General features: G+C 48.9%; 1 protein-coding gene across 2 annotated transcripts; it reads left to right on the top strand.

Moving 5' to 3' along the window:
• Nucleotides 1-2923: 2923 nt before the first annotated feature.
• On the top strand, nucleotides 2924-21041 carry Ptprn (protein tyrosine phosphatase receptor type N). 2 transcript variants are annotated; one of them, XM_026390398.2, is made up of 23 exons: nucleotides 2924-3044; nucleotides 4474-4524; nucleotides 4737-4850; nucleotides 8868-8964; nucleotides 9937-10195; nucleotides 10281-10635; nucleotides 11030-11164; nucleotides 11751-11785; nucleotides 12438-12712; nucleotides 12908-12994; nucleotides 13336-13415; nucleotides 13611-13675; nucleotides 14292-14510; nucleotides 14951-15151; nucleotides 15251-15398; nucleotides 15556-15629; nucleotides 15859-15936; nucleotides 16046-16165; nucleotides 17175-17341; nucleotides 19732-19785; nucleotides 20391-20455; nucleotides 20668-20741; nucleotides 20970-21041. In XM_026390398.2, the coding sequence occupies exons 1-23, from the start codon at nucleotides 2930-2932 to the stop codon at nucleotides 21039-21041; spliced, it is 2940 nt and encodes a 979-aa protein (XP_026246183.2). In that variant the 5' UTR covers nucleotides 2924-2929. The 2 variants fall into 2 exon arrangements, with proteins under 2 accessions (XP_026246183.2, XP_026246182.2); XM_026390397.2 differs by lacking the exon at nucleotides 12908-12994 and having other exon boundaries at nucleotides 2930-3044.
• Nucleotides 21042-21609: the final 568 nt, after the last annotated feature.

The following is a 21609-nucleotide window of genomic DNA, read 5'->3' as shown; positions in this document are numbered from 1 at the left end:
ATACCAAAAAAAAAAAAAAAAAAAATGGAGCCATCTTAAAAGACCTTTCACTGGCTTATTCTAGGATAATTTTAATATTGAAAATAATTGCTGTGATTGATTCATATCAAATATATAAATAATAATATTCAATAAAAAATCATGAAAGTATTTTTTAAAAATTACTATCCACTCTTAGGGGTAACTATTATAACTATTATAGCAACTTATTACTCTGAAAATGGGTGAAAGTGAAAGCTAAGAATATGTTCTACATTTCCAGTTGGGATTACATTTCAGATAAGTTAAGCCTAGTTAATAATGCCAATCCCTTTATGAAATATCAGCTAATAAATGTAAAAGGAAGGAAAGAGTAAGAAAAAAATCACTATTTTGCTACCTCTGGTGGAATAATTTAGTCAAAATTGATCAACTAGGTGAAAAAGTTGATGGGGAACTAGATATTCTCATGTGAAACTATTATCCCATGGAATATATGCTTGTTACGTTAGGAAAACATAATTTAATAGAGATCTGGCTGGTTCTACCTCAAATCAGTGATCAATTTCAGCATCACTAATAGTGGGACAGGCAGACAACATGCACCTTCGGAAGCGATGCAACTGAAGGTGTTTTTCTTTAAAAAAAAAAAGTGTTTAACCTGATCCAATCAAGGTTTCAGATGTAGCTTCTAGTTTACAGAAAATCCAGGGGATATGAATGTTATACACATGGAGAATATAGGGAAATAAGCCATGAAGAAACAATCAAACAAATTCAAAGGTGAGGAGTTCTAAAGAAAAAGTGACCTGTCTCTTCAATAAAACAGTGTCAAAAATGTGGGAGGGGATCAGTATCAATGCTAATTTAAAGAGAATTAAGAAATGTATCTAACCAGGCGAGGTGGCACATGCCTGTGATCCCAGTGATTCATGAGGCTAAGACGGGGGGATCGAAAGTTCTAGACTAGCCTCAGTAAATTAGCAAGGCCATAAGAAACTCAGTGAGAATCTGTCTCAAAATTTAAAAGTTGGGGAGCAGGGCTAGAGATGTAGCTCAGTGATGAAGCCCTTCTGTATTCAATCCCAGTATCCAAGTGAGAGAGAGGGAAAGAGAAAGAAGAAAGAGGAGGAGGAGGAGGAGGAGGAGGAGGAAAGAAAAGAAAGAAATCTAGATGCAATTATGGCCTTTGATTGACTCCCATTTTGAGCAGAAATAGCTGAAAAAGGAATTTTGGAGAAATAGTTTGAGAAATTTAAATGTGATTGAGTATTAAATAATATTAAGAGAGTTACTGTGGTTATGTGAAAAAAATGTCCTTGTTTCCTAGAGATACATATTGAAATATTTATAATGGAATTATGATGTCTATAATTTGCTTAAATACTAAGAAGAAGCAAATATAGCAAAATGCCAATAACTGTTAAGTCTAGATGAGATGGTATGAGTATTCACTATGCACATCTCTCTCTCTCTCTCTCTCTCTCTCTCTCTCTCTCATATTTTACTAGAAAGCAAGACAGTAAAATGATCAAATTTGAACCCTAGAAAGCTCACTCCCTAGCTTATTGGGAGATAAGAATGGAAGCAAAAGACCAGTGGGATGATTACTGCAAAATCCACCATGAGTGAGCACAGAGGTCTAGGTAGGGTAGTCAGGGGGAAGAGAGGTGAGCTGATATGAGATACACTTTGCCATACTAACCATAAAATTGTTGATAGGCTCCAGATGGAAGAGTCAGAGAGTCAACACTAATAACAAAAATTACTACCTACAAGGGTGCAGATAGATAGGAGAATAACTTCTGATGCTCTGTAGCACAGAAAGATGACTACGGTTGACAAACTAATTAACCATTTCAAAGTAAACTAAGAGAGGATTCTGAATGTTCCTAATACAAGGAAATAATAAATGTTTAAGGTGAGCTGGGGTTGTGGCTCAGTGGTAGAGTGCTTGCACGTGGGGGGCACTGGGTTCGATCCCCAGCACCACATGAAACTAAATAAATAAAATCAAGGTATAAAAAATGTTTAAGGGATAGATATGATCATTAACCGCTGTGTACATGTATTGAAATGTCACACTGTAGTCCATAAATATGTTCAATTACTATTTATCAATTAAAAGTAAATAAATGTTTTAAAACAAAGGAAAAAGTTCAAAAGTCAATAAATACATTGTAAGCATTGTAAGGAGAGAAAAAAAAAGATAATATTTTATGCTGTGTTCAGTACGTGCTCGTCCAGTCCTTGTTCCCAGTGATCCACATGAATTTAATTCATATAATTCTCACCGTCACATTGTGAATTACTTACTAGTATTAGCCTCTCTGATTTACGCTGCTTGAGCACAGATAAACAACTTGCCCAAGGTTATACCCCTAGTAGGTGGCACCATTGGAATTGGAATCCAAGCACGAACGCCTAACCATCTCTGGCCTTAAGAATGACGCCAGAACTATTAATGAAGACACACGTAAGAGTTCCTTTCTATTCACTTTTATGCTCCTCGTTTTAGGATTTATATTCCCAGACCCACGTAGCTTCCCTGGCCCCCAAGGAACTATAAGTAACCCATTTCGCCAATCTTGGGCGCAAAAGAGAGAGGTGGATGTGGTCCTTGAAGAGGAGCATAGTTAGGTCAAAAGGGGATAAGCCAAGTGGGAATTCTAGCGTGGCTCCTACTATTTGGTGGAGGAGGTGAAGGTTGCTTAGGTACCCCGCTAAGACAGGGCTCTTACGTCACGTATGACGCAAATAAGCGTAAGAGCCGGGGGTGGAGATGTCGTCACCACCCGCCTGCGGTTGGCCGAGTTGCCTTGAGAGGGGCAAGTAGACCCCGCCTTGGAGGTGGGTGGGAAGTGGCAGGCCCCGCCTTGGCTCCGCTGGAAGGCTCCCGCCAGCGTCGCTGCGACTCTGGCGGGGGATCGAGCGCTTGGAGCCTGGAAGGATGCGGCGCCCGCGGCGGCCTGGGGGTCCCGGGGGATCCGGTGGCCTCCGGCTGCTCGTCTGCCTCCTGCTGCTGAGCAGCCACCCGGGAGGCTGCAGCGCCATTAGTGCCCACGGTCAGGAGGAAACTTGGGGGGGTGGGGGCAATATGGGGCTGGGAGCAAAAGTCGGTGCGGGGGTGGGGTGAGGGAAAGTGTCGTGAAGGTAAGAAGCCCAGGTAGAATATGTGTATGGGATGGGGTGGAGGAGGCACAGCGCGACGAGGACGGTGAGAGGGACGAAAGGGGCGTAGGCCTGGAGGTGGGGCTGGGAATATGCGGGCGGGACCTAAGAGAAGTGGGCTTAGGAGAAAATTGCTGGTTCAGGAGGAGAAATGGACGTGCACGGGGGTAGAGGGGCTTAAAGACGGGCTACAGGACCTCGGGAGCAAGTCTTGCCGAGGCACCAGGGAGGTGGTGACCCGTGGTGAAAAATGGGGGGGGGGGGGCAGGGAGGTAGGAAGAGGGAGAGGTAACGGTGATCTCTGGGCGATAAGAGCTGGGGCCCGTAGGCAACCCCTAGAGGATTGGGCTGGGGAAAAGGTCAGGATTTCTCTTTAAGTCTAGAGAGACCGGTTGCTGAGATCTAATCTCCTATAAGAGGGGCCAGCTGGGAGAGGGAGCAGAAGAGGATGAAGAGGGGAGGGTCGTTCTCTGTACCCCTCCCCACAGCCAGGCCTGGTGCTGACTCACATCTGTGCGGACAGAGGCTGTCAGCGCTGACTCACGGGCCGGGGGTGGGGGTGGGAAGGTGGCGCATGGGGGAAGGGGCGCAGCCTCGCCATCTGGCGCCCTCTTTCCCCACCCGGGCTTGGAGACCAACGCAGGGGTTCTTCCTGTGACGCTGTGGGTTAACAGGATGGAGCGGAGGGGTCAGGTCCTCTGGAGACTCCTCTCCCCTCAACCCCTCCCTCTCCCGCAATTCCCTCCTGACAAGCCCTTCGCGGCTCCAGGCTTCAGCACCACGGACAGCGCAGCGGCACGGGTCTGGAACCGCTTGCCAGGAACACCCTGACCCTCTCCCCCCACGCGGGGGAGGTGTATTAGACTTTCCGCCTCGTCTGAGTTCCAGGCTATTAAACTTAGGAGGCTTTCGAAGATTTGGGGAAGTAAATTTTCCTTCTGGATTTGGCCAAAAACTCTCCCATAGTAATTTTATGAAAACAACAAGATCCTCTAACACGACTGTCCCCGCCCCCGCCCTTGCCTTGGGCAAGTTGCTTTCCTGTCTGTGCTCAAGCAGCGTAAAGCAGAAAGGCTGCTGCTTCTCAACTCTCAGTAAAGTGACTGGAGGCTCTTAAGGATTCGGACTTTAAAATCCAGGGCCGGATCTCATGCTTTCTTCTGTTCAGGATTCTAGGCCTCTTCCCTACTCTCCTCCCAGATTAAAGGCTTTCTTAGAATGAAAGAATGGGCCCCGTCTGGTTTTCCTGTTTCCCTGCCTTTCCATCCATCCTACCATTCTGTGTGGGGGTGTCTGAGCTTCTGCTTACCTGTCCCTCTACAGGCTGTTTATTTGATCGTAGACTCTGCTCTCACCTCGAAGTATGCATTCAGGGTGAGTAAGACCCAGGCATAGGACTCACAAGACAGAGAGGTATAACAAAAAACAAGTGGGAGTCCCAGAAGGGAGGAGAGGGGACAGTCTTGGGATAAGGAGCCCTGACCTTAAGGAACAAGAGAGAAGGTGGAGAAAGTGCTGTTCATTGGCAACCTGGACTTTGATAGGTCTCTTGTTCAAGATTTCTGATACCACTTTTGTCCTCTTAGATGGCTTGTTTGGACAGTGCCAGGTGGGAGTGGGGCAGGCACGGCCCCTTTTGCAAGTCACCTCCCCAGTTCTCCAACGCTTACAAGGTGTGCTCCGACAGCTCATGTCTCAAGGTAAAATCTGGATGCACTGGAGGAGAGAGATTCAAGCTTGGTTAGATATGAGTGGGGATGTAAGTCACCACCTGACCCAAAGACTTCTCTTTCTGAAATATTCTTGTCATGCCAACTTCTGGAAACTCACCTTCCTAGATCTTGCTGGAGAAGGGGACAAGAAAAGGATGTGATAAAATCCTAAAGACTGGCTGTTCACGTCTGAACTCTGGATTCTAAAAGCACTGGAAGAAGCCAGCATCTGTCTCTTTAGGTCCAGTTTCACTCCCTGGGACTGTCTGAGTGTTCTCCACAGATTCTAAGGTCCTTAGGCAAGAGAACACCCCACTCATTCAATTCATTCATTCAGCACGTATCTATTGAGTATTTACTATGTGAGGGGGGGGCAGGATGGGGCCATAGTTCTAGATGTTGGGGATGTAACAGGGAATAAAACAAAGATCTCTGTCTATTGGGGTTTATGTTTGGAAGATAAGGGGAAGAAACACTATATTAGTTAGAAAATAAATAGTATGCTAGAAGGTAATAAATGGATATTAGGGTAGGCTAGAAAGTGCCATAGAACATTACAGCAGAATAAAGGGACCTGAAATGGTGAATTAGAAAGCTGCACTATACATTTTTGAATATATGTAAATTTTGAACAGACTGTAAGGAGAAGGGAGAGTTTGCCAGGAGGTTATTCAAGGAAAGAGTGTTTCAGGCAGACCAAACAGCTCGGTCAAAAGCCCTAAGGCAGGAGCAAATTTTAGGAACACCATGGATGCCACTATAACTGATAGAAAAGTGACAGAAAGGAAAAATAGAAGTCACATTTGGGTAAGTAATGGGGGAAGGAATGTAGTCATTGTAGGGACTCAAGGGAATGTATGGCATTGGCTCCACTCTGAGTACAAGAGGAAACCATTGCAGGGTTTTAGCACAGTTGTGCATGATCTAACTTCTATTTTAAAAGGATTATTCTTGCTGCTGTGTTGAGAATACACAGAATGTAGAGAGAGTCAAAGTTTGAAGCAGGAAGTCCAGTGAAAGCTGCCATAATAACTTGGGTAAGAGATGAGTGTAGTTTGGACTAGGGCGATGATGAAATACTAGATATGGCTGTAAAAAGAGAAGTCAGAAATGACATCCACATTGTATTGCCCAGACAACTGAATCAGTGGAGATGTCATTAACTATGATGGGGGAAATTGCACACACACACACACACACAAAAAAAAAAAACTTTGGGTGAAGTTGGGGATGTTTAGTTTTTGATATGTTGAGTTTAACATGTCTGTGCAGGTAGGATGGAATTCAAACCTGTGAGATAGGATTTTGAGAGAGAGGACCAGAATAGAGTTATAAATTTGGGATTCTTTGGCATAGAGATGGCAAATATATCTATAAGGTAGATGGCTTAACCAAAGGATTGAGTATATATGAAGAAGAAGACTAAGGATCAAGCCCTGGAGAATTCTTTTTGTGTGTGTGAGAGTGGAGTGTACAGGGATTGAACTCAGGGGTACTCTGTGACTGAACCACATCCCCAGCCATGTTTTGTATTTTTTAAATATCTTTATTTATTTATTTTTATGTGGTCTGAGGATTGAACCCAGTGCCTCACAGGTGTGAGGCAGGTGCTCTACCACTGAGCTACAGCCCCAGCCCCCCTATTTTGTATTTTATTTAGAGAGAGGGTCTCACTGAGTTGCTTAGTGCCTCACTTTTGCTGAGGCTGGCTTTGAACTCAAGATCCTCCTGCCTCAGCCTCCGGAGCCACTGGAATTACAGGCAGGCACTGCACCTGGCAAGCCCTGGAGAATTCTAATAACCTTTTCCCTGAATTACATCATGAAGTGTCCCATAATACAAGGCCCGAATTCTGAAGGGAGAGGGAAGATGGAAGGAGGGAGTAGTCTCAATGTTCCCATTCATAGTTTAAATGTATGACACATTTTGATTAAACTTAAAACATTTGATATTCTAGTGCAAATATAAATGGCAAATTAGAAAGCTGCAGTGTACATTTTTGAATATATGTAAATTTTGAACAGACTGTAAGGAGAAGGAAGAGTTTGCCAGGACTTTAAGGCCAAAAATACATTCTCCAAGTCAACTGCTCTGTGTGTATGGCTCTGCAGGTCCAGTCCTCAGACTCAGAGGGCTGTATCATCTGGAATCTGTTAGGACCTAGGTGGATGGCCAGTTACCAGGCAGACTTTGTTAACTGTTAGAGTCCAACATGTAAGTTTAGGGGGTACTGTGACCCAGACTCAGCCACAGAAGGAAAGAGACTTTGAAGCTGAGCTTATTTAGGTTAAGAAAGAAGGAGGAGGAAGAAGGTGAAAGGGGAAGAGGAGGAGGAGAAGGAGAAGAAGAGACTTAGAATCGGAAGCCAGTGAGGTAGGAGGAGTGTTCAATGTCCCAGATGCCAAGTGAAAATCTACCAAAGAGGGAGAGATCAACATTGTCAAATGATGATGACAGGTTAAGAAAAATGAGATCTGGGAACTGGCCTTTGGATTTAGATAAGCATAATTCACTGCTGACTTTGATGAGAGCAGCTTTGGCAAAGTAGTAGTAAAATCCTGAATAGAGGGGCTGGGGCTGGGGCTTAGTGGTAGAGCGCTTGCCTTGCACATGTGAGGCACTGGGTTCGAGGCCCAGCACCACATATAAATAAATAAATATATGAAATAAAGGTATTGTGTTCATCTACAACTAAAAAAAACTAAAAAAAATTAAAAATAAAATAAAATCCTGAATAGAGTAGATTGAGAGGGAATGGGAGGAAAGAAATTGGATAGAGTGTTGTAGATAAGTCTTTCAAGGAATCTTGGTACAAAGAAATGGGATCATAACTGAAGGGAAATGTGATGCCAAATAGTAGTTTTTTAAGATGGAAAAATATTGCATCATGTTTTTATGCTGATGGCAACAATTCAGTAGAAAATGGAGAAAAGGGTGATGTAGGAAATAGGGGAGAATTTCGGGGAGGGTGTTCTGGAGTAGGTAAGAGGGAATAGAATCTAGTGCTCAAGTGGAGGAATTAAGTTTAAATAGGAGCACAGGTAGTTAATCAAATATTAAAAGGCAAGAAGGCAGATAGAGATGTTGGTAGATCCCAGAATATTTGTCAAGAGCACCATAGATTATAAACCCAGAACATGGAAGAAAAAATTAGGGTAGAGAGTGGGAGATTTTTCTTTAAGAATGGGTGGCTGGTCTTTCCTGAGAGCAGAGTTTCATGGGGTTAAAGGGTCAAACAGAAGATCTGCTTCAAGGTAAGATGATGATTATAACAAATATGAGAATGATAATGATGCCAACCCTGATGAGGAGAGGATGTAGAGGTTTAAAGCAAGTGTCCACTGATTTAGAGTTTTCTAAGCACTTTCATTTCCATGGTCACACTTGATCTTCACAATCACATTGTGAGCTATGTGATATTCCCATATGGAAACTGAGGTTCAGGAAAATAATAATAATAGCTATAATAATAGCGTTGTTGAAAGTTCATTATGTAAAAAAAAAAGAAAGTTCATTATGTGACAGGCACTATTCTATTTAATATATGTTATTTTAGTTAATACAAAAATCTTAGGAGAGGGCCAGGATGGTGGCTCAGGGGTAACTGGTAACGTGCTTGCCTAGCATGCACTGGGTTCAATTCTCAGCACCACATACAAATAAATAAAATAAAGGTCCATCAACAACTAAAAATTTTATATATATATATATCTTAGGTGGTATAAATGCCCATCTTATGGAGGAGAGAATTGAGATAATTGAGGCTCAGCAATCTTCCCCAAATCACTGAATTTCTCAGTGGCAGAGGCAGATTCAAACCCAAGCAGTCTGACTGCAAAAGCTGGACCGGAGGGTGAGAAAAAGCAGCTCATATCACCCTGTGGGTCTCCAGCCTCCTCCACTGCCTCTCTGCTCTGCCAACAATGCACTGCAGTGTAGGGGTTGTGCTTTTTGTGACTGGGCACCCAGACTCCTCACCCACTCTCACCTATCATTGCCCAACAGGATTATCCTGGCATGATGACCTCACACAGTATGTGATCTCCCAGGAAATGGAGCGCATTCCCAGGCTTCGCCCCCCAGAGCCCCGGCCAAGGGACAGGTAGGCAGCCTTTCTCAGCAACCTTAGTGTATTGAGGCTGGTGGTGTGTGGTCTTCTTGATGGTGAGAAGGGAGGGGAAGGGAAGAAGAGGGTACCAAGGTCATCAGACTGAAACACAGATAAAAAGAGATTCAGGAATGGTCACTCTCTGACATGCTCACATGCCCAGTAGGAGCTGGGTGCACCCTGGGGATCAAAAAAAAGTATTAAAAATACACTCAAAAACATTATTTGAAAGTTTTAGACCCTGTCTCAAAAAAAAAAACCCAAAAATTAGAAGGGCTGGGGTTGTAGTTCAGCAATAGAGTGCCCTTGCTTTCTATCCCTCGTACCACCAAAAAAGTCATTATATGATATTTTATAAGAATCATAAAAGAGTCATCTTAGGCAGATTAGAATTTTGTTGAAGTCACTTAACATTCAGTTTCATCACTATGTGGAATTGTTTATGGCAGGAGATATCACCATTTTCCATGGCTAGGACCTCTAAGGCAGTGTCCAGACCCAGCAAAACGGAAGAAGTGCAATGAGGTTCACTGAGCTCAGAAGAAAGCATGCGGCAGGGCTGGGGGTGACAGGGCAGTCTTGAATGTTTGAACATACACGAGGAGAACCAGCACACAAGGACAACTAGGCACACTGCAGCCACAGTTCATCTTTAGAGGCTCCAAGCTGCTTTTCCTGCTCCCATTCTGCCCTCCTCCAATCCTAGCCATATGCTTCCCTGGCCCCAGCAGCTCTGTTTGGGGACCTAGGCATGCTTACCAAGGAGGCAGATACCTCAACCCAGGCTTGTCTCTCTGACCTTCCCCAAGTCCTTCTGGTGCATCTCCTGTCCCCTGAGGTCACCTCATTTCTTAAGAGGTCAGGCTTACTGGACCTGTCTGACCCCCTGCCCCCATCTCTTCCTCGTAAGCTCTCTATCCCCTTGCTGCATAAACCATCACACACACACTTTGCTTTCCTCCCCAGATCTGGCTTGGTGCCCAGGAGACCTGGTCCTGCTGGGGAGCTGCTTTCACAGGGCACCCCCACTGGTTCTTCCCCTGCTGCCCAGGGGCTTCCTCGACCTCCCATGGGTGGGGGTGGAGCTGGGGCAGGCTCCCCACTGTCCCCTCTGCAGGCTGACTTGCTGCCTCCTCTCTTGGAGCATCTTCTGCTGCCCCCGCAGGCTCCCCACCCTGCCCTGAGTTATGAACCTACCTTGTTGCAGCCCTACCTGTTCCACCAGGTGAGCCCTTGACTCTGGCCCTTTCCCCACCTTCCATCCCTCGGTTCTGACTTTTTCCCTTACTGGTATCTCTGAATTTCCACAGTTTGGCTCCCGTGATGGCTCCCGGAGCCCAGAGAGCTCATCAGGAATGGTCAGTGTTGGCCCCCTGCCCAAGGCCGAAGCTCCTCCCCTCTTCAGCAGAACTGCATCCAAGGGCATGTTTGGGGCCCATTCTGGTCACTCCTATGGGGACCTTCCTGGGCCCTCACCTGCTCAGCTTTTCCAGGATTCAGCGTTGCTTTACTTGGCCCAGGACTTGCCAGTACCCAACAGGGCTAGGACACCAAGGCTACCAGAGCAAGGGGGCAGCAGTCGGGCAGAAGACTCTTCAGAGGGGTATGAGCAGGAAGGACGAGTGGATCGTGGGGAGAAGCCTCCTTCCCCAGCAGTGCAGCCAGGTAACAGACCTCAGTGTCCACCTCCCTGACTAAGGAAGCTGCTTTGGGAGAACCATGGGGTGCCTTCCTGACTACCCATGCATCTGTTGAAGTGTCATCCATACATTTAACTAGTGTCTACTGACAAGGTGATCCATGTAGGCACTAGCATAGATGGGAGTACTGTGGGGTGCGAACTGTTTATTATTCTTCAGATGAAGAACTGAAATGCCCATAGAGGGCCTGGAGTTTGGTATTGGCTCCAGAGAGGTCTTTTCCCCAAAGTGTATACAAGGGCTGGGAAGGGGATGGTATCAGTGTCCTATTATTTAAGAAGAATCACTTAAATGTGCTAGTCCACCCTCCCAGTCAGTTCATTCCATCATCTGCCCTAAGCTCTGTGTCTGGCCCCCAGCGGATATAGCCCTGCAGAGACTGGCCACTGTCCTGGCGGGCTATGGAGTGGAGCTGCGTCAACTGACCCCTGAGCAGCTTTCCACACTCTCGACCCTGCTGCAGCTGCTTCCCAAGGCCACAGGAAGAAATCCAGGTGAGTGTCCAAGCAGAGAGACCAGCGACCAGCAAATCCAAGGAGGCTTCTAGCCCCACCTGTCAAGACCACAGGGAGAAGCCCAAAGGGAAAGAGAGTCAAGGTCAGGGGAAGAGAGATTTTTTTCAGACACAGAGTAATTTCCAGCAAACAGCAGGGAGCAAGTGGTAGGGTGATGAAATGAGGAGTTTGATCAAGAAAAGACTAAAGGGTGGAAGTAATGGAAAAGAAGGTATGGGCAGGGGGACTGGGGGAGACATGAAGAAGGGTGGGTCAATGCTTCTGAGGACACTAGGAGTGTGTGGCCTGTGAGTAGAGGCCAAAAATTGATGGGTAGAGGGAGAACTGAACAAAGAATAGCTTAGATATGGCCAATGATGAAAGGAGAAGTTAAGAAAGCAGTGCCTTATAAGGCCGAACCAAAGAGGAATGAGGCCATCAATAGAGTCTTGGTCACTAAAACAAGATCAAGGCCACGGCAGATAGAACAGGCTCAGGGGCTCCAGCCCCTTCTCCCACCTGTGTTGTTGTATAAATGTTGTTCTTGGCCCTTTTCCCCAGACTCTTGTTTTTCCTATCTCTACAGGAGGGATTGTAAATGTTGGAGCTGATGTCAAGAAAGTAAGTTCCCAGCACCTCCCTGACCTGTAAATGTCCCATGGCAGTACACTCCCTTGCTGAAACCTAAATCTCAGAATCAGGACTTAGAATCTGTATCCTCATCTTGGGCCCAGAGAGCTCAAGTCATTGTCTGTAGTTTTATATCAAGCTGTTGGCAGAGCTGGAATTAGAAACCAGAATTCTTGATTCATTCCTCTTTCACTAAAATCCTTTCAGACTATTCTCTGGAGATTCCTACAGCAAGAGAAGAGTTGAGAGAAAGCAGGCTCCTGACCATCTGTAGCTGGAGGAGCTCTGTTTCTCTCCATTTTAGGTGTCAGACTTCCAAGATATTGTAGCTGAACAAAAAGTCTTAAAAACATTGCCTGCTGTTCATCTTCTAACCTCACCCCAGCTTTTCTGGCTCCAGAAGTTCCTCCCACTCCTCCAACTCCATCCCATGGATAATTACAGATCATGTTTACTCATTCAATCTTTTATTCATTCATTCATCCACTTGGCTCACATTTCTGGATGCACTGTCTATACCCAGCGCTGCACCAGGCCCTGGCTTAAGCTCCACTGTGGAAAGCTCAAGAGTCTGGGGTGTGGCCCCCCTCCCACAAACCCCTCCACAGTAGGTAGTCCACACCTTCATTCTCTCTTCTAACAGACAATGGAGGAGCAGGTGCAGGGTGGAGACAGAGCAGAACCTCCACCCCCCACCCCCTCCCTGCCTGGGTACCCCACTGCCAGCCCTATCTCCAATAAAGACCAGCAGCTGCTGAGCCCTGCCTCCTCTGAGTCCCCCAAAGCTGTGAGTCTCCCCGCTACACCTGTCCTGCTGGAGAAGAAAAGTTCATTGGGCCAAATCCAGCCCACAGTGGTGGGACAACCTTTAGCTCGGCCATCAGCAGAAGAGTATGGCTACATCGTCACTGACCAGAAGTAAGGGCTCCAGCTCAGAGAAACCTTTCAGTCCCTTGGGGTTGGGCTGGCCCATCTGGCGGGAAGCAAAAGCAGAAATCCAAATGTGAAAGACAGGGAGGTGGTAGCAGCTCTGCATCCCTGGAGGTGGCTTGTTTTAAGAAAGTGACTGAGAATATCCCCACTTTCCTTCCTCTGCCTGCTACCCGCCTCCAGACCCCTGAGCCTGGCTGCAGGAGTGAAGCTGCTGGAGATCCTGGCTGAGCATGTGCACATGTCCTCAGGCAGCTTCATCAACATCAGGTGGGGCGGCTATCTTAATGGGGCAGTGGCAGGGGTCTAGAAGACAGCTTGAGCCCTGCAGTGGCTGGAGGAAAGGAAGACAAGTTCTGGGGTCAGACTCAGGGGAGGAAAGGAAGACAAGTTCTGGGGTCAGAGATGCTCCCAGCTGTACTGAAGGTACAGCCTCACCTATCCTTGCTGCTGGTTCCATTCATTATCTGCCTGTCATCAGACACCACTGAGGGGGCATCCCTGACCTGCTCCAGCCCCATCCTTTAATGGGGAGAGAGCCAGAGTTGGCCTCTCTGTTAGAACCTGGTGTCTAGGGTAGGTGAGGCAGTAACATAGCACCTACTTGGCAGTGTGGTGGGACCGGCCCTCACCTTCCGCATCCGGCACAATGAACAGAACCTGTCTTTGGCAGATGTGACCCAGCAAGCTGGTAAATACCACCCCACAACCTCAAGCCCAGGCTTGACCCTCGACCCAGTCCTAATATCCAGGCCCAGGGCTGATGCTCCCTTTAAATATCCCCAGCCCACATGCCATCTAGGCCCTACCTGCCACCTGGCATGGTATGACATGGGATGGAGACCATATAGGACTGAAGAGAGCCTGACCTGTGTCCTCTCTGCAGGGCTGGTGAAGTCTGAATTGGAAGCACAGACAGGGCTCCAGATCTTACAGACAGGAGTGGGACAGGTAGGCACTATCCCAAGGGGCTGACGTTGTCCACAAGAGACGGAGGCAAACTTGACAGTACAACTGAGCAGAAACCTCATTTATCTGGCTGGCCAGCCCCCCACCCCCCCTTTGCCAACCAGCCCCTCCCCAAACATTTCCTTTTATGGCCAGCAGATGGCCCCAGTGGCCCCCTCCTCCCTGTGGGACCAGCCTTTTAAAGAAAGGCCTATGATTGGAAGAATTGAGATGCCTTTGGTCTCCTGCAACAAAGTCTCTCAATTCTAAGGGGAAACTTGGCACAGAAGAAACACAATACTCAAAACATGTTTGTAGTCAACATCTAACACTTATGCCTCACACTCCAGTATTCCATTCTGCTGGTTCTTTCCCCACTTCTTTCTGTCTGTCTTTATATGGAAATCTTTCTGAAGGAAGTCACCCCCAGTGTCTCTGGCACTTGAGTTGTCTGATGGGGATTGAGAAGGAGCACCTGAGCCATTCTGACCTCACAGCTTTGCCCCAGGAAATGTCCTAGCAAGGATCAGGACAGGGGCATGGGTGACAAGCAGCACCTAAGTCCACCCCCCAACACACACCACTTCCTGCCTTCCTGATTCTGGCTTTGTTCCTACAGAGGGAGGAGGCAGCCGCAGTCCTTCCCCGACCAGCCCACAGCACCTCTCCCATGCGCTCAGTGCTGCTTACTCTGGTGGCCCTGGCAGGTGTTGCTGGGCTACTAGTGGCTTTGGCAGTGGCTCTGTGTATGCGCCAGCACTCGAGGCAGCGGGACAAGGAGCGCCTGGCAGCCCTGGGGCCTGAGGGAGCCCATGGTGACACTACTTTTGAGTACCAGGTGTGCAATCCCAGAAGGTTGTCAAGGGGAAGAAGAGCAAGGGGCTGAGGAGTCTGGGTCTTGCTTGGAGTGAAGGTGGGAGTGCAATGGCGAGCGAGTTGTCATCCCTAGGAATGTCCAGGCAGAGACTGAAGAGGGTCCAGCAGGTGTTGTGGGGGAATTTCTGAATGAATGGGAATTCCCACAAGGAGCAGATATTTCCAGAAGTTCATTCCAATGCTATGATTCTGAGGATCTAGGATTTCACCCTGTAATATCTGAGGTTGTTATAAGCCACACGCAAGCAGAAAACTCTGACAAGGATGAAGGCCAGGGTAGAAGATTCTACCTCAGAGGAGTTGGGTTCAAGGGCGTGCCTAGAGACCTAGACTTGAACCTAGGCCCCTGTTGAAAGGCTTCAGAGGACCCGTAGGCCTCACCTGATTCTTCTTCCTCTACAGGACCTATGTCGCCAGCACATGGCCACAAAGTCCCTGTTCAACCGGGCAGAGGGTCCACCAGAGCCTTCGAGGGTGAGCAGTGTGTCCTCCCAGTTCAGTGATGCGGCTCAGGCCAGCCCCAGCTCCCACAGCAGCACACCATCCTGGTGCGAGGAGCCTGCCCAGGCCAACATGGACATCTCCACAGGACACATGATTCTGGTCAGGACAGGGCTTGGGTCCTGAGAGGGGAGGGAACAGGATGGTGGGAGAAACAGGACTGGCGGTGTAGGCCAGAGCCTCGCTGTGGTGCCCCTGCAGGCGTACATGGAGGACCACCTGCGGAACCGGGACCGCCTGGCCAAGGAGTGGCAAGCCCTGTGTGCCTACCAAGCAGAGCCGAACACCTGCGCCACTGCCCAGGGAGAGGGCAACATCAAGAAGAACCGCCATCCAGACTTCCTGCCCTGTGAGTGAGCCCTGACTAGCCTGGCCCCCGCTCTCTGCTGGGACCTCTGGGGGGCTGTGAGGAAAGCGCTGGGCTCCTGGCTTAGGCTGAGTGGCAGAGGTGCCAGGACCCCAGTGACCAGAGGGTCATCTGAGGTGGGATGTCCGGGTCTGTGCAGATGATCATGCCCGCATCAAGCTGAAGGTGGAGAGCAGCCCTTCTCGAAGTGATTACATCAACGCCAGCCCCATTGTGAGTGGCCCTGACTCCAGCCTCCTCCTCTGCCCCATTTGTGTCCTGCCTTTCTTGACTTCATTCTCTGTGGTCACCTCCCACCTCACCCAAGTCCCTGGAATTGTGGGGCTGATATTCTAGTATGGAAATAAGGGCTTCTCTGTCTTCCCTGGCCTGGTCTCTTTGACCAAGCCTCTCCATAGTAGCAGTGCCCATTCTGGCTCTTGATGTATCTTCCTGCCCTCAGATTGAACATGACCCGCGGATGCCAGCCTACATAGCTACACAGGGTCCGCTGTCCCATACCATCGCTGACTTCTGGCAGGTGGGCTCTTGGAATGACCTCTAGGGACCAGGGGACTTTGTGGTCAGTAAGGGCCAGTCAGGTTACAGTGGGAGGTTAGAGTACAGTTTATCTGGGTCTCTGTCCACAGATGGTATGGGAGAGTGGCTGCACTGTCATCGTCATGCTGACTCCACTGGTGGAGGATGGTGTCAAGCAGTGTGACCGCTACTGGCCAGATGAGGGCTCCTCTCTGTATCACGTATATGAGGTCAGCAGGGTCCCCACACCAAGGAGAAGACAAGAGTGGAGTGGGGCAGATGAATGATGGCCTGCCTAGTCATTCATGTATTTATATGAATATATGTGCATAGACACATATATGTACATATATATATGTGCATACACATACCTACATATACATATATATCTGCCTGTATGTCCTGTCTAGGGTCAAAAAAGTGTTTATAGGGACTTAGAATAAAAGTATAGAAATAAAACCACTGAAACTGAGATAAGAAGCTAAGAGCCATGATTATGTGAGACAGAGTAAATAAGTATACCCAAAATCAGAGAATAAGACCTACTTTAATTGAGCCTAACTGAGCTCTGAGTTTCCCAATGGCCAAAACAAAGAAAGAAATATCACCAGTCACACATGTTGCTTACGTAAAATAGAAAAAAAAAGTGTTCTCATTGGGTGAGAAGATAGATAGGTATGGGGGGAGGAGACAGAGGCAAAGCAGGGGAAGGCAGTAGAGATTCTAGACAAACGGGAGACAGTGATCCCCTATAAGACAAGGGATCTTAAGAACACAATAGAAGTTTCTCATGGCCAGATAATCCTGGATAGTACTTTTTTCATTATCAATGAGCACTCTATAGTCTTTGTTCTTTATAAGCCTTTTGTCTGTCCTGCTCATGGGTAAAGGAAAAAATTGAATAGAAATATTATGAAATTTCATCAAAGTTTGTGATCGACTAGCAAACTTTGGAAGACCTGTGAGAAGGAGCAAGGAGAGGCTCCAACCTCTAGAAGTTCATAGTAATAGTTGTTCTGGGTGGAAAAGTCACCAGTTGTCCTGAGCAGTAGATAAACGACATAGGCTGCCAGGGTTCTTGAGGACAGCTGGGACAGGTGGGGCGGTGTGGAGTGGTACATTGCCTGAAGAATTTCTGGAGCGAGGTGGGGACCCCCGAGGCCCGGGGTGCGAGGGATGCGTGCGCAGCCTGGAGGCGGGAGCGTTCCTGCGGTGCTCAGGTCCCGCGGTCCCGGGCAGGTGAACCTGGTGTCGGAGCACATCTGGTGCGAAGACTTCCTGGTGCGGAGCTTCTACCTGAAGAACGTGCAGACCCAGGAGACGCGGACGCTCACGCAGTTCCACTTCCTCAGCTGGCCGGCAGAGGGCACTCCGGCCTCCACCCGGCCGCTGCTGGACTTCCGCAGGTGAAAAGCTCGACGAGGGGCTAGACTCCCTCGTGTCCCCTTGGCCCTCCAGCTCCTCCTGGTGCCCCAGGTCTAATTTGGAGCCTCGGCCCTTGATCCCTGCCTCCCGCCCACCACCCTCTCGCCCAAAGCCATCCCCAGCCCGTGACTGGTCTCAGTCTGGCCAGCTGTGTGCTTCTCCCACCCTCTCTTTCTCCCTGCCTCTCTGTGGCTGCCTCCTAATTTCCCAGCTTCCCTGCAAAAGGGCAAACGTTGTTTGTAGCTGCCCTCCCTGTCTCCGCTCCTCCACTGGGCTTTGCTTCCTGCCCTGCCACCCTGCAAATTTCTCCCACCTTCCTTCTTTCCATCCCTCCCTCGTGGACACTATCGATTCTGTGATCTGCAGCTAGTATTCTCACTCTAGATGCATAGTTACAAGGGGAGCCGAAAAGCAGCTGAAAGCCAAGGGCAAGAGTACAGAAAGGACTGAGACTGTCAGAGGGAGGGCAGTAGGGTGTCTGTCTTGGGAACTCCTTGGAGCAGGGGCAGAAGCTAACTGAGGAGGGCTGAGGTTGTAGTTCCGTGGTAGAGCACTTGCCTTAGCATGTGTGAGGTCCTGGGTTCAATCCCCAGAATGGGGGAGAGGGAGAGAAGCTGAGGGACTCAACCTGTTGTGACACTGGAACCAAGACCAGGCCAGAACTCCAGTGTCCCCTGCCCTTCCCCAGCCAGGCAGGTGGCTGGGAAGCAGGGCCTCTCTGCCCTGCAGTTATTGTGTGTTGCCAGTCTCTTGCCAGGCTGGCCTGGGTCTCTGGGCAGAGAATCAGAGTTAGGGTGGGGACCTGGGTATACTTTTTGAACATGAGGACAACTAGAGTCCCTGGATGGGAGCATATCTAAAAAGCAATGCCAGGGTGTTGGAGCTATTTCCATTTTTGACCTTTAAAAATCCTGATCAGGCTGAGGGTGTAGCTCAGCTGTGGAGTGCTTGCATAGCATGTGTGAGGCTCTGGGTTGCATCCCAGCACTGCCAAAAAAGTTAAAAATCCTGTTAGGACCTTACATCGATCTGTTTTAGGGCTGCATATATAAGCTAAAGATTTGTAAGCTAGGCTAGAATTATGCAAATTCAGTTGGAATGAGATATCCAGAACAAATTAATCATTTTGGTGAAGGCCCACCAGAGGGAAGGCAAATTAATAAAGGAAGTCCTAGAAAGTGACCCTGGGCAAGTTTCTTGGCCTCCCTCTGTTCTCTTACCTGTGAAATGAGGCTGATGACACATACTTTAGGGGACTGTTACAAGATTTAATAGGATCAAACATGTAAAATCTAGTTGTACATAGCAAGGACTCAGTTAATTCCAGATACTATTTATGATCATTATTATGAACCAGCTGAAAACCATCATTGTGACCCCCATTCAACCCCATCCTTCTGATGCACCCACCAGTATGCTAGAAAGCCACGTGGACTCCTGTAAAACCATTCAAAGTCCTCTGGTCCCTTAGCTGGAGGATCACTAAGTCCCAAGTTCCTCCTGAAACAATCTGACTCCTAAGAAGTTCCTCCCTGTCCTGGGGGTATTAGGAGTCTGCCAGTGACTCTCAAAGATGGAAGGTTATAAGGGATGATGGAAGGTTAGATAAGGCCACTGAGGGAGGGAGAAACCCCTGCTCTTTGCTGAACTGTGGTCAAGGATAGAGAGAAGCATCCAAAGTCCAAGTGGACCCTAAGTCTGAATATAACCCAGACATAGAATGCCCGGGCAGAGGTGAGGCTGATTCAGGGAGACAGGCGGCAACCCAGTGTTCAGAGATGAGTGGTTTTCCTCCCTTGGCCAGAGGAAGTGTGTGCCCAGTGTGACCTGACGTCACTGCTGGTGATGACTATTAGGAGTCTGAATGAGGAGGGGCATGGTCTGGGTGTTTGTAGAGGATGAGCAGAATAATGCCCTTGAAGTCACCCCTTGGATTCTGGCAGAGGCAGCTATTAATGTTATTGTGTGTTGTCATGATTAGCAGCTATCATTTATTGAGCACCCACTGTGTGCCATATCTTGCACTTAGTCCTTTACATAGATTTCTTGTGATTGTCATAAGAACATTAAGGAAAAGATTACTATTATTATATCCCCCACTTTACAGGTAAGAAATTTGAGGTTCAAAGAGGTTAAATCCAGGAACATAGCTTGGGCACATAGCTCTTAAGTGACAAGTCAACCCCAGTGCCGCCCACACAAATTCTTGATTCTTTGCCTCCAGCCCTGACTTCTTTCTCCAACCCTCTTCCCACTGCCCTGGCCATGGGGTGGGGTGGGAGGAGGCAGATGATAAGGCCAACAGGTGTGTTCTGGGCTCCCTTCCTCACTGCTGGTGTCCAGTGGTGCTCACAGCCATTTCTCATTGCAGGAAGGTGAACAAGTGCTACCGGGGCCGCTCCTGCCCCATCATCGTGCATTGCAGGTTGGTGGGGACAAAAAGTGCAGGGCAGCCCAGGCTTGGAGAGTCCCCGGGCTGGAGTCTTCCTGATTCCCATCCTTCTTTGGCCTTGCTCCCTCTGTACATCTCCCATGCACATTGCCGGCCTGTCCCCTTAAGACTGGCACACTCTAGTCCACAGACTAAATCTGGCACAGCCTGTTTTTAGTCTTGTTGTTTAGTGGCCCATGAGCCATGGTTGAAGGGGAAAAAAAAAGAATGTGACAGAGACTCTCTGTGACCCTTTCCACAGAAAGTTGGCCAAACAAAAGCCTGGCCCCTGGTTAGGGAGGGCTGTTTCCCCCACCCGCTGGTGTCTCCTCCACAGGACTGACCCATGGCTCTCCTTTTGGGTTGTTCCAGTGCCCAGGGATACCCCACAGTTCACAGGCTCCCCTCTCTTGACCCAAGCCCAGGGCCCAGGCACTATGACCTTTCTCTTATCCGTGGCTCACTAGCGCCCTCCCCGGGCCCACCCTAATGGATCAACCAGTGTTGTCTCCAACCCAAACTTCCAGGCCTCCTCCACCCCTCTCCCCCATTCTGCTGGGCCCCTCTGCTAAGCCTGTCAACAATCCCTCCTGTTTTAGTGATGGTGCAGGGAGGACTGGCACCTACATCCTCATTGACATGGTACTGAACCGCATGGCAAAAGGTAAGACCATCCCCACAGTGCTCAAAGCTCTAGGGCGGTGGCTTGAGGCTCCCCAGCACCAGGTGCCTGGGAGCTTATGGAGGAGCAGTCTGTCAGGCTTCCAGGCTTTGCCCCATCCTCCATGCCACCCCCCACCTCTGGATGTCCCGGGATTTCTTTGCCCTAGCCTCCTCTGGACACCCCTGCAGCCCGGTGTTCTACCCTTTTTCCAGGAGTGAAGGAGATTGACATTGCTGCCACCCTGGAACATGTCCGTGACCAGCGACCTGGCCTTGTCCGCTCTAAGGTGACTGTGCCTTCCTGCCCTGACTCTAGCTGCCACCCTTCCCTAGCAGCCATGTCAGCCACCCTGGGGACAGCAGCAGCAGCCTGCTTCTCCCTTCTACCTCTGGACTTCCCTAGGAGGCTCTCCTCCTCCCAAGAAACCTGCCCAGTACCCCCATCTGTGGAAAACCCCAGGGCAAAAACATAGACCAGGTCTCCCCATGACTCTCCTGTCATTGCCCTTCCCCAGGACCAGTTTGAATTTGCCCTGACAGCTGTGGCAGAGGAGGTGAACGCCATCCTCAAGGCCCTACCCCAGTGAGACACCCACGCCCCCTAGTGGGCAGCCCAGCCTCCGTTCCTTCTGCCTGTGTGAGCATCTATCTGTATATCTACTCCTCACCCCAGCCCACCACCTTGGTCCCTCTGGGCCCACCCAGCCCTTCCAAGAGCAGCGTGTAAGGGAGGAGAAGTGGGAAGGGCAGGCCTGTCCAGCCTCACACATGCTGGAGTTGGGGTAGCTCCTGGGGGAGCTGGCAGTGGCCAGAAGGAGAGGAGAGGCCGTGGGCAGCAAGCCTACCCAGAGCCTTCTCCTGCCTGAATTCCCTGGCCCCTCTTTGTGGTTCTGGATGCTCCTGACACCTCCGTGTATTTCCCTGGCCTGCTGTGTGGACAGAGCGGGGTGGGGTGCACCAGCTTTCCCAGCCCTGCTGCTGTTGGCCTGCCACCTTGAACCCCACAAGGGGACTCTCCTCCCTGCCCCCAGGCCTCCTCTCTCTGCCCTCCCGCCATGTGCCAATCAACCTCTCTCCCTCTGGCACAAGAGAGCATTTCTAGAAAAATCTACTTTTGTATCAATGTGAATAAAGTTAGTGTTGTCTGTGCATCTG

The sequence above is a fragment of the Urocitellus parryii genome, chromosome 1 (assembly GCF_045843805.1).
Source record: "Urocitellus parryii isolate mUroPar1 chromosome 1, mUroPar1.hap1, whole genome shotgun sequence".
NCBI lineage: Eukaryota > Metazoa > Chordata > Mammalia > Rodentia > Sciuridae > Urocitellus > Urocitellus parryii.
The sequence above is the reverse complement of the archived record's forward strand: the minus strand, read 5'-3'. Positions and strand labels throughout refer to the sequence as shown.

Excerpts from the sequence above, each read along its gene's own strand:
- Ptprn (XM_026390398.2), top strand. The coding sequence starts at position 2,930 with ATGCGGCGCCCGCGGCGGCCTGGGGGTCCCGGGGGATCCGGTGGCCTC. Across the intron at positions 8,965-9,936 it reads GAGCCCCGGCCAAGGGACAG|ATCTGGCTTGGTGCCCAGGA; the intron begins GTAGGCAGCCTT and ends TTTCCTCCCCAG. Across the intron at positions 11,165-11,750 it reads GGCCACAGGAAGAAATCCAG|GAGGGATTGTAAATGTTGGA; the intron begins GTGAGTGTCCAA and ends CTATCTCTACAG.